Below are 15,535 nucleotides of genomic sequence, written 5' to 3'. Positions count from 1 at the left end.
TTATTTGTTTTGTTTCTTTTTTTCTTCTTTGTCATTAAATCTAAGAATATAAAAAATAATAAAAAATTAAATTTTAAATGTGTCGGCCCTGTTGGACCTGCCTACTAAAAGCCCTAAAGGGTCAGCTCGCACAAAAGTCCTAGCCTGACCTAGTAACCCTGGCCTTAAAGGACAAGAGTCAAGATCAGAGCTGAGCCTGAAAGTCTCTCCTCAAGCCCGTCATGAGCTAGGAATTAGAATGGCCAGACCGGCCCGACACGACCCTTTTGAAACCGACCTGGCCCTTTTGAAACCGGCCCGGCCCTTTTAAACCCTCTAAGCTCGATGAGCTTGTCGATGAGAATAGGTGTTGTATTGGAAGCAGTGGCAAGAGGAGTAGCAGAGTGAGGAACCTAAGGAGGCTGAGGGAGATGAGGTTTCTCTCACCGCCAAATTACTTTTTGGCTATTTATGACTTGATGTCACACATAATGCGTATAATGATTACATTTTATCTTCTTGCTACACACGTGATGATCATTGTTACCTTTTACCTTTTCTGTAACTATCCAAACTCAAAATCTTTTCCATTTTTACTCCTCCCTCAACAAGAATTAAAAACTATTAATTTAAAAGGGCAAGGATCATACACAAGCATTAGGCATTTTAAAATGATTGAATTCGACGGTGTTACATTTTTTGTGAGCTTTAGGTTTTATATTGTAAGCTTGCGCATTTCATTTTGGTCACCATTTATTACCTTGTCATTTATGGACTAACTCCTATAATTTTCAAATCCCATATTTTATTATTTAATTCAATAGAAGTTATCATTCAACCCCTAAAATAATTTTTTTTCAAAAAAAAATTCTCCTAATCAACCTTCACTACACCATACTATACGAATCCAATCAAAATTAAAAACGACAAAAATATAAAGTTTGTAATACATCTAAGTTGCTTTTACCAACTCAACTAAAATGACAAGAACAATACTCTTAAAATCAAACTGATAATATATTATAGGTTTTTACAATAATCCACCTGGAAAGATCATATTTTTTTGAGGTAAGTTTTAATTGAAGAATTACTTAGATATTCGGGGGGGAAAAAAAAAAAAGCTTACTTGCTCAAATATTCTCTTAAGATATGTTTTTCTTTTATCTTGCCCGCTACCATTCTCTTTTAAAGGTGTAGCTATCATGATATTTATGAAATATATATTTTGATCCCTCGAGTTAATTAATTAATGACTATAATTAGACAAAATGTAGTAGAGTATAATAGCTTAGGGTTTTACAAGGGATAAAAATTAAAAAGAAAAACAAACGATATGGATTGGTGACACAATTTGACTTTTTAATTTAGATATGTTTTTTTTTTCTTTTTTCTTTTTTTAACTTTTTTTATTACTTTCAACTTTGTAAAACATTCATGTGCCATTTTGTGCTAGATTCTATCTCAAAAAAGACAGTTATTAATTAAGGAGTTAAATTTCTGTATTTCATACACCAGGTGATATTTTCATTTTAGTTGTTTGGTTCAAAGAAACTTAAAAACACAATCGCACAAAAAAAAAAAAATGATCATGAAAGGAATGAAAGGAATTACTCATAATAGAAATCAAAATTGATTACAAGGAAACGATATTATTCTGATGAGAAAGTTAAGATTATGTTTGGTTGGAGGATTTAAATCATGATTTGAATCATGATTCCTGGTTCGCTACAGTGTTTTCTCTCACAAAAAATACGCGTAAATCGAAAATAATTCTAATCACAATCCATGAACCAAACGTCTCCAGGTTTGAGAAATATATGAGAGAACGCGACAAGGTTGAAATCAAGAAAAAATATAAGAGGAACAGTAAGGGAAAATGTAGGAAGAATATTGGGGGTAAGGAACACGATAGACAAATGGAGGAAAAAGAAAAATGAAAACGAAAAATAAAATCCGAAAAGAAAGCAAAACAAAAAGTAAGACAACGTTTGTAAGAGACAATGAAAGACAAATATAGTTAAGAAGAAGGTAAAGTACTGAAACAATTAGAGTTAAAAAAATCCAAGTGATTCTAAATATAAGAGGTTATGTTAGAAGAATATATTAAAAAAAAAAACAAAACAAAAAAAAAAAAAAACAAAACAAAAAAAAAAAAAAACAAAAACAAAAAATAACAAAACAAAAAAGGTAAAAGAAAATATTAGTAATAAAAAAGAAAGGAAAGGGACAAAATAAAAATAAAAATAGAAAAAAAGCACTAAAATGGTGCACTTTGGACGACGAAAATTAACTGAGAGATATTGACTCTTTTATATGTGTGAGGATAAAGATAAGAATATAGAAAGTAGATATTATATCATGATATTTCTTAATTATAATACGGATGTTGAACATGTGTAATAATGAGTAAGAACTCAGAATAAATTATTATTTCTTAGTATAACATTTTCCTAACGTTGTTGTTACTCATGTTGTACTTTGAACTTCTATTGGTTGCATTGGAAGGATGATTCTTGCGGGAAAACATAGCAATGCACTTACAGGTTTTTAAAGCAAATCAAAGACGTGAAAAATAAGAAAATGACGAGATGTAAGCTACAAGTTTGAGCAAGAACAAACGGGTCGATCTGAAGTTAGACTCTTTGCCACGGCCCGACTACAGTTGGGGTCGGACCTAATATCTCGGACCCAAAATCGCGCCTAGTCCGGCCCATTTTTAAAATTTTTATATACATTTACCTTATAAAAAGTGGGATGGCCCAGCTCATGCGGGATTTCAGACTAGGCTTGGCCGATCATGCCCGCCCACTTTCTTTTACACTCTAAGACAGTCTTTAATACACATGTTAATGTCTATTGTATAATTTAACACTAAAAAGTATGATATGACTTGTTATTTTCCTTTTAATACACATGTTAATGTCTATTGTATAATTTAACACTAAAAAGGATGATATGACTTGTTATTTTCCTTTTTGCTACGGTGCATAATGCTTTGAAATGTTAAAATTTTATTTTTTTATTATCATTTAAGTTTTGAAAGGCCTAAAAGTAAAATTTTAATTTTAAAATAATTTTAAAAAATAAAAGTTATAATGATTAAATGAAAAAATAATCATATCAACCAATAAGAATTAAATACTAAATTCGTCATATGTTATAGTTAGTGAGAAATTTACCACAAAATATAACATATGATAAATTTATCACAACAAATAGTATTACATTAGAGAATATTTTTTTACACTCAAATATTAAATTTATAATTATCATATTAATTATAACATTACATCAGAGATGCTCTGAGGGAATGTCTTTGACCTGTGCAACTAATCCAAGAAAAACTGATCAAAGGTGGTACAGAAAATTCAAAAGCATTGCCTGTATTTTGTTTCTTGTTGGACCCTGTTAAAACCACTAGCAAAAACTGCGGTGACATGTAGACCAAATTTCTGGTTAATTTCATTGATAGGTTTCATAGATGACATCAATGCCAAATTGCACGCTACGCCAGCTTATTACAAAGTAGAGTTGCTACTCATCATGAGATTAAAACTATTTTCAATTTACGTGTATTTTTTATGAGAGAAAATAATATAACAAATTATAAACTATGATTCGAATCGAAGTACGAATCCCCTAACCAAACAACTAATTATTTATTAGTGGTCTTGTCCATTTCCTCTTTTCAATAATTTATATAAATTAGTGTTACTTTCCAATTTACCAGTTTGACCTTGGAAGCAATCTTATAAGGCACCAAACCACTGTCATCATTCCTTATCCCACCAAACAGAATCTTCCCTTCTCAATATATTGAAAATCATGCCGAAATTACAAAAGAGAAAAGCTAAAAATTCCAAGCATATGATTCCAAATCCAAAGTAGTGAACAATCAACAACTAATTAATCCTTGACCACCTCTCTCATAATCAGCAGTTCAGATTAAGGTCTTCACCAAACATATAAATACACCAACAATCTGAAGGTACAAAGAAGCCACAAATTGACTCAAAAACAGATGGGAATGAAAACAAAACAAAAAAAAAAAAAGTTTGGCCAAAACTATCAGACTTAATTCAGTGACTCATAGGCAGTAACGCAACCAAACTCCGTCATCTGCTGCGGTATGTAGAGGATTGCGCTGACCAGATCTCCATAACCATTTTGTGCCTATTCAGATGCTTTCTAGCAATTGCATACATAAGTATTATATTAGTACAGTATGATCGAAAGGAATCGGCATGAGCTCTCTTTAGCAACTGATACTGCAAAACGAGATCAAAGTTACAATAGTCAAAGAAGCTCAGATAAAGATTTTTCGGTATGAGTTCAACAATTTACAACGTGTTACCTGTCCAGCAACTATATTACACACTCTGCATTTTACTTGATATCTCTTTCACTTTCGCGTCTCCCTTTCCCTAAAGACAAGTGAAGATGATAAACATGTAGTGACGGTAGTGTGTTTAATGACCGTACAATATTAGAACATATATCTAATTTCCAACAAGAAAGGCCATTTAAAAAGTTGGCAAATTTATTTCAAAGAAGATGTGCTACAAACAAAGCTAGAACCGAGAACAGCATCAGAAACGACAAGAACATGCGCGTATACAATACAAATGGACTGATAGAAGTAGGGGTGAAATTTCAACTTCAGGCAAAGCAGAATCACTACAGAAAGCTTCTGAAAGTCAAAGATGTGGGATAGTTCTAAAGTGCATTGAGTTTGGAGGTGAGCGTCGCAGTAAGGTATAAGTTAAAGGTACTATAGGAGCAGAGTTTCGGAATAAAGGTGTGCTCCTAATTTCTATATTTGATTATTGGTTGAAAACCCCTACAAACAGCTTGTGATGGAACCCATTAAAGAAATTACGGGACAAAGAAATGACTCGAATAAATTACACAATCAGAAGACAGAAAAAGAAATCAAAATCACATCCAAATCTAAGTATTCATAAAATTTTGTAAATGGATTTCCTAAATGCACAGACGCAACCAAAAGAATAATAAAAAAATGCCTCATTATCGCCAAATGGAACATGTTATACAAATAAAAATAGATCAAAATATGCAACTCCAGCAGAATAAAAGCAGAACATGAAAAAAAAAAAAAGCAGTTTTGATTTTGTAGGATTGCCAACTAAAGGAAGGACAGAGAGAATAATATAAAGTGATTCCAAGAAACTCTTCATATGAAGAAAGATTCACAGTTACACAATTGTAAAGGACTAAACTATAGTTATATTTGTCAGGATATCAATATCATATATCAAATAATCGTAAACCTCTTATTCCGCAACAACATAAACCTAAAGTCAATAATTCAATATGCTTACCAAGCCCTTGTTCTCATAATAGTCATCCAAAGCCCATTGATACTTTGACTGATTCAATCCAAACCAACGAGCTAAGTGGTCATCTAGACTTGAATGCGCTGCAATATAAGCCAATAAGAAATTCCCAAATATGAGTTGAATTCTGAAAGAATTATTATATCTTATGCTCAAAACAAAGAAGAACAAAAATTGCAAAAGAAAAACCTAAATAGACAAAACATATAATCTCTTACACTCCATTTCCTCAGTAACCAAACAAGGGACAGAAAACTAATTATTTTTTCAAGCAAAAAATAAAACTTGCTTACCAATAGAAAACTAAAACCAAAACCACAACTAAAACAATAAACAATAATCAAATACTAAACTTGGGCATTCTTTCCTTTCTCAATTCTCTTCCAAACCAAACCCCACCCCATTTTTCCTCTCACCTCCACCAGCCAGCTAAAACAAAACAGAAAACAAAAAAACAAAAAAACAAAAAAAAACCCTCAAAAACACACCTAAACAGGAACCAAAATCCCACTTCATTTTTCCTTTCACCTCCATCTTCGAAACTAAAACATGACCATCAAAGACCTTAAAATAAAGCAAAGGAGGGGAAAAAAACATGCATAACCAAAAAAAAAATGAAAAAAGAAACAGTAAACAATCATCAAAATTATTTTTTCTCCTTTCTCAACTTTCTTCCAAACCAAAAACCCACTTAACATTTCCTTTCACCTCCACATTCCAACCCAAAACATGACCACCAAAATCCGACAAAACCCAACAAAGCAAAACGAAAAATAACACAAAAACACATACCATTCTGGACTTTGGTGACGGCATTCTTAAAGATCCCAAAAACAGAACCATTTGAATCATCGGACTTGTCGAACTGCTGAGGAGGCGGCTGAACAGGAGGAGGAGCAACGACAACCTTCTTGGGAGAATCGAAGAGTGGCTGCGAGGGTTTGGATTTGGGGGAGGGAGTGGAAGGTGGGGTCATGAAAACTGTGTAGGGCCCAATTTTGCCAATCACTGGAGGGGGAGTGCTGGCGTCTTTGTTGATACCCATTTTTGGACGAAGATGTTTGGATCGATGGAAAATGAGGGAAAACTCGACGGGAAAGTATGGGAAAGTGTGGGGGGATCTTCACACTTCAGGTGTTTTTTTTTTTTTTTTTTTTGAGTGTGAAAACTGTGAAAGTGAAGTGATAGATGTTGTGGGCAGAGGAGAGAGAGAGAAGGGATACTGCACGCAACCCCAAGTGGTTAAAGTAGAGAGAGAGAGTGGTAGATCTCTGTCTTTGGGAGTACTTTTGTTGTCCATAAAAGTAATTTTCCATGTCTTCAGCTTTGCAACGGAGATGCCTCATGTTACCGATAAATGCGGGTAAACTATTGGGTAAATGAATTCGTTCCCTATTTAAATTATGATTTATGATTTATTAATATTTTTTTTTATAAAAAATATATATAAATTAAAAATAATTTTAATTATATAGTTCTAATTTATAAACCTAACTGACTGTAAACAATAAAAGAGAAGGGTTAATCTTAAGGAGATTTTTCTTCGTGGTCCTAAAAAAAATAAATTATTAAAAAGTATTTTCAACTATCATATTTATAAATATTTATTCGGTATATATTTTTAATCTATTGTGATATTAACAGTTAGAAACAAATTTCACTAATAGTACCCGGTAAAGAAGTCTTACTAGATAAAATTTCTAATCTTAATAGTAGCCGGTAAAGAAGTCTTACTAGATAAAGTTTTTAATCTTAATTAGTGCCCCTATTGAGTCTTTTTTTGTAAAAGTTATTATTAGTGGTGATTAATTGTGATCATATGATCTTTATTTGTTTTTAACATAAATTTAAAAAAAACCACATTAAGGCGTTAGTCTTTCTTTATATGTTTTTAATATAAATTCTAACCTAAGAAGTTAAGTAAGAAGAGTTCAAAATAAAGAGGGTAAAATAGAGTTTTAAAAATTCTAATGACAAAATGGAGAATGACCCCAGACTTCAAGAGTCAAATTAGCCCCGAAAAAAGTGATTCAAAAATAGATTTGATATAAAGTCTTAGAATATGTCCAGATTAGTGAGACTATCGTCCGTCTTTTTTACCTACCGACGGAAAATATTATTTTAATTGTTAAATTAAGTTTTCAATGATATATTATTAAAGTAATTTTGTATCGCAAACTATAACTATTTAGCATGGACATTTAAATATAGGACGTCATTCGTATTGGTAGTTAAAAAGAACAATCCTTACCTCTGGCGTAATTTTCAATTCTTTATCATATTTGGCTTTCTTGTATCTTAATATCAAATTAGGAGACGTTTGGTTCATGGATTAGAATCATGTGATTAGAATCATTTTTGATTTACGTGTATTTTTTATGAGAGAAAATACTGTAATGAATCATAAACTATGATTCAAATTATAGTTTAAATCCTCCAACTAAACGTCCCTAGAGTTGCATTATGACAATAAAATTGTTATGCATACGTCATAATCAATTGATTTGAACCCAGGAAGAAGGAAAAAAGACAAACACTTCAATTGCCAAAAGGTTAGCTTAATCGTATGTCGCAACTCCGTTTTCAAGTAACAAAGATGTTTCCGTATCAATAATATCAAGCCAGTTTGTGTAGTTTGTGGAACAGAGTAAAAACTTTATTAACATGTCACTTTTGCCACTATAACGTAATGAAATTCTTCTCGACTCTATTATTTTCTTTAAGTAGAGATTGTAAGAGCACCACACACTTCGTTTTGTCAATAAGTTATCATCCGAATTCCGATAAAATTATCAGTTCTGATCGAAGCTCCGTCCCGTCAATCATGGTGAAACTTGATGTGTTATCTACACTGTGCCGAAGAAAATGCATCTAATGAGTATAAATTTGAGTTCAAACCAAGAGAGTTTCACTCAATATTCTGATATAGCACAATAAAGAGTGAATTTATGTCATATGTAAGTCAATTGCTTACTCTAGTATGTTCTTGGAAGGCCAAAGCATTTGCCTTGAGCTCTTTGGTGAGAAGACATAGTTTTGGATCTGGGATTTGGATATTTGGCAAACTCTTTCTGAATCTCCCATCATTTAGTTACACGAAAATTTGTTACAACAAGTTCAAAAATCACCAACATTCAAATATATTAAAAAGAAACAATTGAAATTTCAAAAAGAACACGGTTCAAATAGGACAATTTTTCAGTAATAGATTATATGAACATTTTATGGTGCTGAAAAACGGCTTTGAATTCTGTTTAGTATCAACTTTACACAAAAGAAGAGGAGGGCATTACCTCAAAAGGGTTGACATAAAAACTTTCTTTTATTACTCGATGCTTTTTTGGTTGAAGGCAGCCTTGTAATAGCTGAAACTGCTTGTATATCTCATTCATCATTCTTTTCCTTTCTTCCAAGCTCCCAAAAAATGCTTCCTCCATAATCTGAGTCTCTTCTTCAAGAATCTTCAATCTCTCACTAAGCTCTTCAACTTCACTGCCCCGCATCACTGCCTTTCCTTTTGACGAATCACCACAATCCTCGACTCTTGAACAACTCATTGGCAAACCTTTTTCGAGCTCGAACCATCCGAACTTGTCATCGGGTTTTCACCCTTTCCGCAACTGTGTTGTCGCTCGGTTTTTTAGGGCTTGTTCTTTCAGAGTGTAATTTGAGTGTAGTTTTTTAGTTGAATTTGAGTTATAACTTGAATAAAGTTTAGTAAAGTTGAATAAAGTTAGAATTTAAAAGAACGTGAACTTGAATAAAGTTGTAACTTGAGTTTAAATTTTTTCTGAGTTTTGTTGCAAAAGAACAACTCCATAATTTCTCTTAAATCCTGAAAACCAGTTTGTACCTGAAAAAATTTCTAGTTTAAGCTCCATTCTTCGCAGAGAAGTACGCAAGTACAACTTCTCGGAACAGTTCTTGAATCATATGGGGCTTGTTCTTTTAATATTTTTGAGTTAGGTAATTTGAGTATAGATTTTAAGTTGAATTTGAGTTATAACTTAAATTGAAGTTATAATTTGAGTTTGTGTTTGGTTGTGGACATTTGAGTTATGGTTTGAGATAATAATCTTTTTTGAGTTTGTGTTTGAGTAAGTTAAAACTTGAATTTGTATTTAGATAGTATTTTAATAAAAACTCAATGCTGATGAAAAATTTTAATAGGATATATGGGTCTAGTTTTATTCGTCTTTTCATTGTTAACGCATAGAAAAAAAAATCATCTCAATCAGAATTAAAACGAAAAAGTTATATCATTTTTAATAATAGAAAAACTACTGTTCATTAACTTGAGTTCGAGTTTCTGAACTCGAGTTGAAGGGAAAACTTGAACTCGAGTTTTAGTTCCAAACTCGAGTTCAAACTCAAGTTCAAACTTAAAAGAACATGAACTCGAATAAAATTATAACTCGAGTTACCTTTTTTTGAGTTTTTAACTCAAAAACTACTCTACCGAACAAGATCTTTTAGAACACAAACGAATGAAACCACAAGACACAAATTCAACACTTTTTAGAGGGGAGAATTTTAATCCATAACAGTTAGAAGATCAAAAACAACTGTTCATGGAAAGCTTTTCTTTAAGACTGTTTAAGTTACAAATGGTAATCAAAAAGGAAATCACTAGTCTTAACAATAAAATGGATATGAATAAACATGTACTCGCGGAATTTGTTATCAAGAAATGATAACAAAATCGCAAATGATGATTGCTTACCATAGAGAGTTTCAGAAACGCACGGTCAAATGAAGAAAACTGAAATATATATTTTTTTTCTTTCGGAGATCTTCAGTGTTAAGTGGGTTTTCTTCCTTCGCAAGGCAGAGAAAAGGAGGGGAGATAGGCAGAGGAAATTGCGGAGCACTTGCGCAGAGAATGTCGTTACTCAAAAACAATCTTGGGAATAATAATCTTCTTTTTCATTCTTGTTTCTGATTGATAAATCATGTCAGCAAAATCTAACCGGAAGTGGTTATATAAGTGGGCTTTTATGTACGGAAGTGATTAAGCAATAAGCACTCTTTTGTCAGCTTTAAGTTTGGTTCATGGCCATATTTGGTCAGAGAATTCATTTTCTAATTTAAATCATGATTCATAATTTATTACAGTATTTTTTTTCATAAAAAACACACATAAATAAAAAATAATTCTAATATTTAGTCTTAATTTATGAATCAAACGCCTCTAATAGGCAAATTTTGGCACTATTCTTTTAGAGCTCAGCCCCTGGCTTGATTTTGATTTACTAGAGATGAAGATAAGAAGTGTGTACTTTTTTATGCTTTTTACTTTTTGACAAATTCTAGGGTTTAACTTCCATTTTTATTTCAACTAAATTTGGTTAATTTTTTAACAGTAAAATATGTACATTTTCGTATTAAAAATTTACGATACATCGTATAAAATTATTTCATTATTAAAAAATTAATCTAAATAGTAAACGACTAAAACTCTACTAGTATATTTTTTTTTTTGAATTTCACCACGGAAGTTGACTTACTAGTATTTTCCTGGTGTATACATTTTTTTTTGTGGAAATTTTCTAGGTACATTATGAATTTTATGTTCTTAAAGTCTCATTTATTTCACTGATTCGAGTTTAGAATTTGAGTTTTGCTACAGTAAAAAGTTCTTAGAAATATTCACATTTAACTTTTTTGCTACAGTAAAAAGCTCTCACATAAAATCACATCTTAACTCAAATTAAAAATTCAAATCAACGAACTAAACAAGCTCCTAATTTTTCATTCGTTTCCTCTCCTTTCTCTCCTCAAACCCCTAATTTTTCTCCAATAAAAACGTGCCACCTTCTGAACAAATTAAATAAAAAAGAAAAGAAAAAACAGTCTCGTCAATCTTCGTCCTTTTTCACATGTTATGCTAGAAATAAGAGAAGTGACATGTTCTTTTAGGAATGGACAACTAGCAAATTTGAATGTTGTTATTACATAAAAATCATCTACCCAGACGATCAATCTACAATGACATTCAAATTTATTAATCTGTATTTTTTTAACCAAGCATTTCATTAATTTGTTTCCTAGTAGCTTTTAGCGTTCAATCATATTCATATTTGTGAATTCTATGGAGTGGGGGCAAAATAATTATGTATATACTGATTTTTAAGTGTGTCATTAGTAATTTTAACGATCAGTATACGAGATTTTCTTATTTTCTAGTTATTTTTAGCTTTAAGCTTTAAAATTGATGCATTAGACTTATTCTTTTCTTTTTTTTTTTCTCCATTTTTTAAATGTCACTTTGGTTTTATACAACACTATAATTTTGTCCTATTACATTTTACTTGCTGCCACTATTTTTTCTTTTCTCCCCTTAAACTAGATTTCCTCACTCTTCCATGATGTTTGGTATTCTTTTTTCTTTTTTCTTTTTTTTTTTTTCGTTTTCGCATATAGACTGGATATTTTTTCTTAGAAGACGTTTAGTTTATGTATTTAGAATCATGATTCAGAATCATTATCATTTTACGTGTATTTTTTGTGAAAGAAAACACTGTAAAAAACCATAAATCATGATTCAGAATCAGAGACGAATATAAGAAACAAACGTCCCAATTATATTTGTTTTTATTGTCTCTCATGTTCCTTTTCTTTTACAATGATTAATTATTACCTAATAAAGTATACATTTAATGTTATTTGTAAAATGTTGTGAAGCTTTTTTAATGAAAAATGTCTTAGGCCCTGTTCTTTTCGCTGATTCGAGTTTAGAATTCGAATTTTATTACAGTAAAAAGCTCTCAGAAACAGTTACATTTAATTTTCTTACTACAATAAAAAACTCTCACACAACATCACATCTCAACTCGAATTACAAATTTAAATTAGCGAACCGAACGGGCCCTATGTGCACCCATTGAATTCAGTTTCTAAATTCGTCATTTTTTTGATAAGCAATAAACATGATTATGTTGTACGGTAACAACATGTTTGCACCTAGTATTAGCTTGAATCCCAACCCCTCATTGAGAAGTTCAACTTTCAATGCAGTTCGATTTGATTTGTAATTAGCTTTAGTTGGATTGGATTTTAGACCTTAAAAAAGTGCTAAACTATACTAATTGGACTACAATTTAAACCTTAAAATACTGTTGTCTTCACTATATTAGTATGTGGGAAGTTTTATAGGTAAGGAAAAGGATTATGCATTAAAATTAAAAAAAAAAACATAAAAAAACTAAATAAAAACACGTTGATTGTTCAATAGAAATAAGTGAAAGCAAGTACCAAGTATACCTATTTGTGGAGAAGGCTCCCAATAAAATGGTGTCTTTCTCTCTAGGTCATCTCGTAAATTATTTAGAGATTTTTAAAATACCCTTTTTAATATCACATATTCAGAAAGAGCTTCTAGACTAATATATATTTTAGAGTCCCACGTGACGGACTAAATATATATTTTAGATATCAAAGGATTGCCTCTACGAGGGTTTAACCCCCACATCAGTTTGTTATTATTGGAGAAATCTGAAAGTTTTCCAATTATTAGGAGCATATTTTTCTTAAAACGTATTTGATTTCTCAAATTTATTTTCTGATATATTGTTTAAATTTGTTCTATATGAGTATACCATGATTCAATATATATATATATTTTCTTCTCGATACACGGATGTTTAATTTTCAGAGGGTTTAGCTTTATTTTTTAGTTTAATTATTTTTTTTTAAAGAGTTCAATAGAATATGTGACAAAATTAATAAGAAAACAAAAGTATAAAAATATAATTAATGTTTGTTAACTATTTTATCATAATAAAAATATCATGGGTTTTATAAATTTGTATTTGAATTTAAAATAAAAGTTCTTATAAAAAAAATGATATTTCAGGGGTAAGGAAAACTAAAATATTTTATAGGTAAAAAAACTTAAAAGAGAATTGTAAGGAAAAATATAAGATTTTGAGGGTAAAAAAAATTAAAAGCGAAAATAGTAGAAGAAATGGTACGAAAGTGGATTTTAGAAGGGCTACATTTGAGGGGAAAAAACGTTTTAAAAAAAGAGAGAAAAAAACATTGTTTTGGCCTCGTTCAGTTCGCGCATTTGAGTTTTCAATTTCAATTGATATGTAATTTTATGTGAGTTTCACAGCCACAGAAGAAGTTAGATGTGACTTTTTCTGAGAGTTTTAAACACAACTGAAAAATTTTAATTGGTGAATTGAATTGAGTGTTAAGTAACGTCATTAAAAATGTATATTTATAAAGATTATATTTTTAAGAAAATAATATTTTAGAGGGTTATATTGAAGTAAAATTTACATGAAAAAGTTAAAAGAAGAATGCTAAATACATTTTTTATTTAATTATTTTGGATCCAAAAGAAATCTTGTAATTTAAACTAATTTTAAGAAAAAAAAAATGATTACATGATTTTGGAGATGTCAATTATTTTTCAGTTAAAAAAAAGCCTGTAGATTGTGCTAGTTTCACTAAATATTGTTATTGTTTACATTGTTTCTAATTTTGGTGAATACATTGTTGACAATAACATGTTTATCCTTTGAGGTTAGGTTTTTTTTTTTTTATCATTCAATGGGTAAAAAACTCAATTGGGAAAGCACCACGGACTCTTTCTCCAACCAGGTAAACTATAACAATTGGGTTATTCAAATTTTGAATAACATGTTTATCCTTTGAGGTTAGTTTTTTTTTTTTTTTTTTTTTTTTTTTTTTTTATCATTCAGTGGGTAAAAAACTCAATTGGGAAAGCACCACGGACTCTTTCTCCAACCAGGTAAACTATAACAATTGGGTTATTCAAATTTTATATAACATGTTTACCCTTCGAGGTTAAGGGCCCATTTAGTTCGCTGATTCGAATTTTTAATTTGAGTTGAGATTTGATTTTATGTGAGAACTTTTTACTGTAGCAAAAAAGTTAAATGTGATTGTTTGTGAGAATTTTTTATTGTAGCAAAACTCAAATTCTAAATTTGAATTAGCGAAATGAACGGGGTCTAAGTATTGTTTTTAATCATTCGGTGGGTAGAGAACTCAATTAGAAAAGTGTCACTGACTCTTTATCCAACCCAGGACACTACAATAATTAAGGGCTTGTTCTTTTGAAGTTTAACTTGAGTATAATTCTTGAGTTGAATTTGAGTTATAACTTGAGTTGAACTTGTAACTTGAGTTTGTGTTTGGTTGTGTACATTTAAATTATGGTTTGAGATAAGAATCTTTTTGAGTTTGTGTTTGAGTGAGTCAAAACTTGAATTTGTATTTAGATAGTATTTTAATAAAAACTCAATACTGATGAAAAATTTTAATAGGGTATATGGATCGGGTTTTACTCGTCTTTTCGTTGTCAACGCATAGAAAAAATATCATCTCAATCAGAATTAAAACGAAAAAGTTATAGCATTTTTAAGAATAGAAAAAATAATGTTCATTAATTTGAGTTTGAGTTTCTGAACTCGAGTTAAAGGGGAAACTTGAACTCGAGTTTTAGTCCTAAACTTGAGTTTGAACCCGAATTTAAACTCAAATTTAAACTTAAAAGAACATGAACTCGAATAAAATTGTAACTTAAGTTACATTTTTTTGAATTTTTCACTAAGCCGTAAGTTATTCAAATTTTAAATAACATATTTATCTTTTGAGGTTACGTTTTTTTATTTTTTATTTTTTATTTTTTTTATCATTGTGGATAGAGAATTCAAATAAGAAGCGCCAACTCTTTCTTGGGTTATCCAAAATTTTGGATAACATGTTTATCCTTTTTTGTTTTACATATATATATATGTATTTTGAGGTCAGGTTTTTTTTTTGTTCTATCATTCGGTGCCCATTCATCTTAAACACGGACGGCTTAGTTTGTTGATTTAAAATTTTAATTTAAGTTGAGATGTGATTTTATATGAAAATTTTTTACTGTAACAAAAAAATAGATGTGACTGTTTGTAAGAGTTTTTTACTGTAGCAAAACTCAAATTCTAAATTCGAATTAGCGAAATAAACAAGACAGAGTCTGTTTAGTCGGAGGATTCATTTTCTGATTCGAATCATGATTTATAATTTATTATAATATTTTCTCTCAAAAAAATACACATAAATTAAAAATAATTCTAATCTCACTATTCTAATTTATAAATCAAACAGGCTCGAGAGCTGGCAGAGAACTCAGTCGGGAAAAGGGTTTTTTAGATTGAGTGAGAGAGATTGGGAGAAAA

General features: G+C 30.5%; 1 protein-coding gene across 2 annotated transcripts; it reads right to left on the bottom strand.

The window, feature by feature from the left end:
• Positions 1–3,762: 3,762 nt before the first annotated feature.
• On the bottom strand, positions 3,763–6,583 carry LOC21399793. 2 transcript variants are annotated; one of them, XM_024164141.1, is made up of 4 exons: positions 6,129–6,583; positions 5,322–5,419; positions 4,334–4,403; positions 3,763–4,247 (listed from the first exon to the last, which is right to left on the bottom strand). In XM_024164141.1, exons 1-3 carry the CDS (start codon positions 6,379–6,381, stop codon positions 4,350–4,352), a joined length of 405 nt encoding a protein of 134 aa, XP_024019909.1. In that variant the 5' UTR covers positions 6,382–6,583; the 3' UTR covers positions 3,763–4,247; positions 4,334–4,349. The 2 variants fall into 2 exon arrangements, with proteins under 2 accessions (XP_024019909.1, XP_024019910.1); XM_024164142.1 differs by having other exon boundaries at positions 3,763–4,167.
• Positions 6,584–15,535: the final 8,952 nt, after the last annotated feature.

Source organism: Morus notabilis, unplaced genomic scaffold (assembly GCF_000414095.1).
Source record: "Morus notabilis unplaced genomic scaffold, ASM41409v2 Scaffold499, whole genome shotgun sequence".
Classification (NCBI taxonomy): domain Eukaryota; kingdom Viridiplantae; phylum Streptophyta; class Magnoliopsida; order Rosales; family Moraceae; genus Morus; species Morus notabilis.
The sequence above is the reverse complement of the archived record's forward strand: the minus strand, read 5'-3'. Positions and strand labels throughout refer to the sequence as shown.

Bases quoted from the DNA above. Each gene is read 5' to 3' on its own strand.
- LOC21399793 (XM_024164141.1), bottom strand. From the start codon at position 6,381: ATGGGTATCAACAAAGACGCCAGCACTCCCCCTCCAGTGATTGGCAAA. The intron at 5,420-6,128 runs GTATGTGTTTTT...CTTATATTGCAG, and splicing joins CGTCACCAAAGTCCAGAATG to CGCATTCAAGTCTAGATGAC. The intron at 4,404-5,321 runs GTAAGCATATTG...ACTTGTCTTTAG, and splicing joins ATTATGAGAACAAGGGCTTG to GGAAAGGGAGACGCGAAAGT.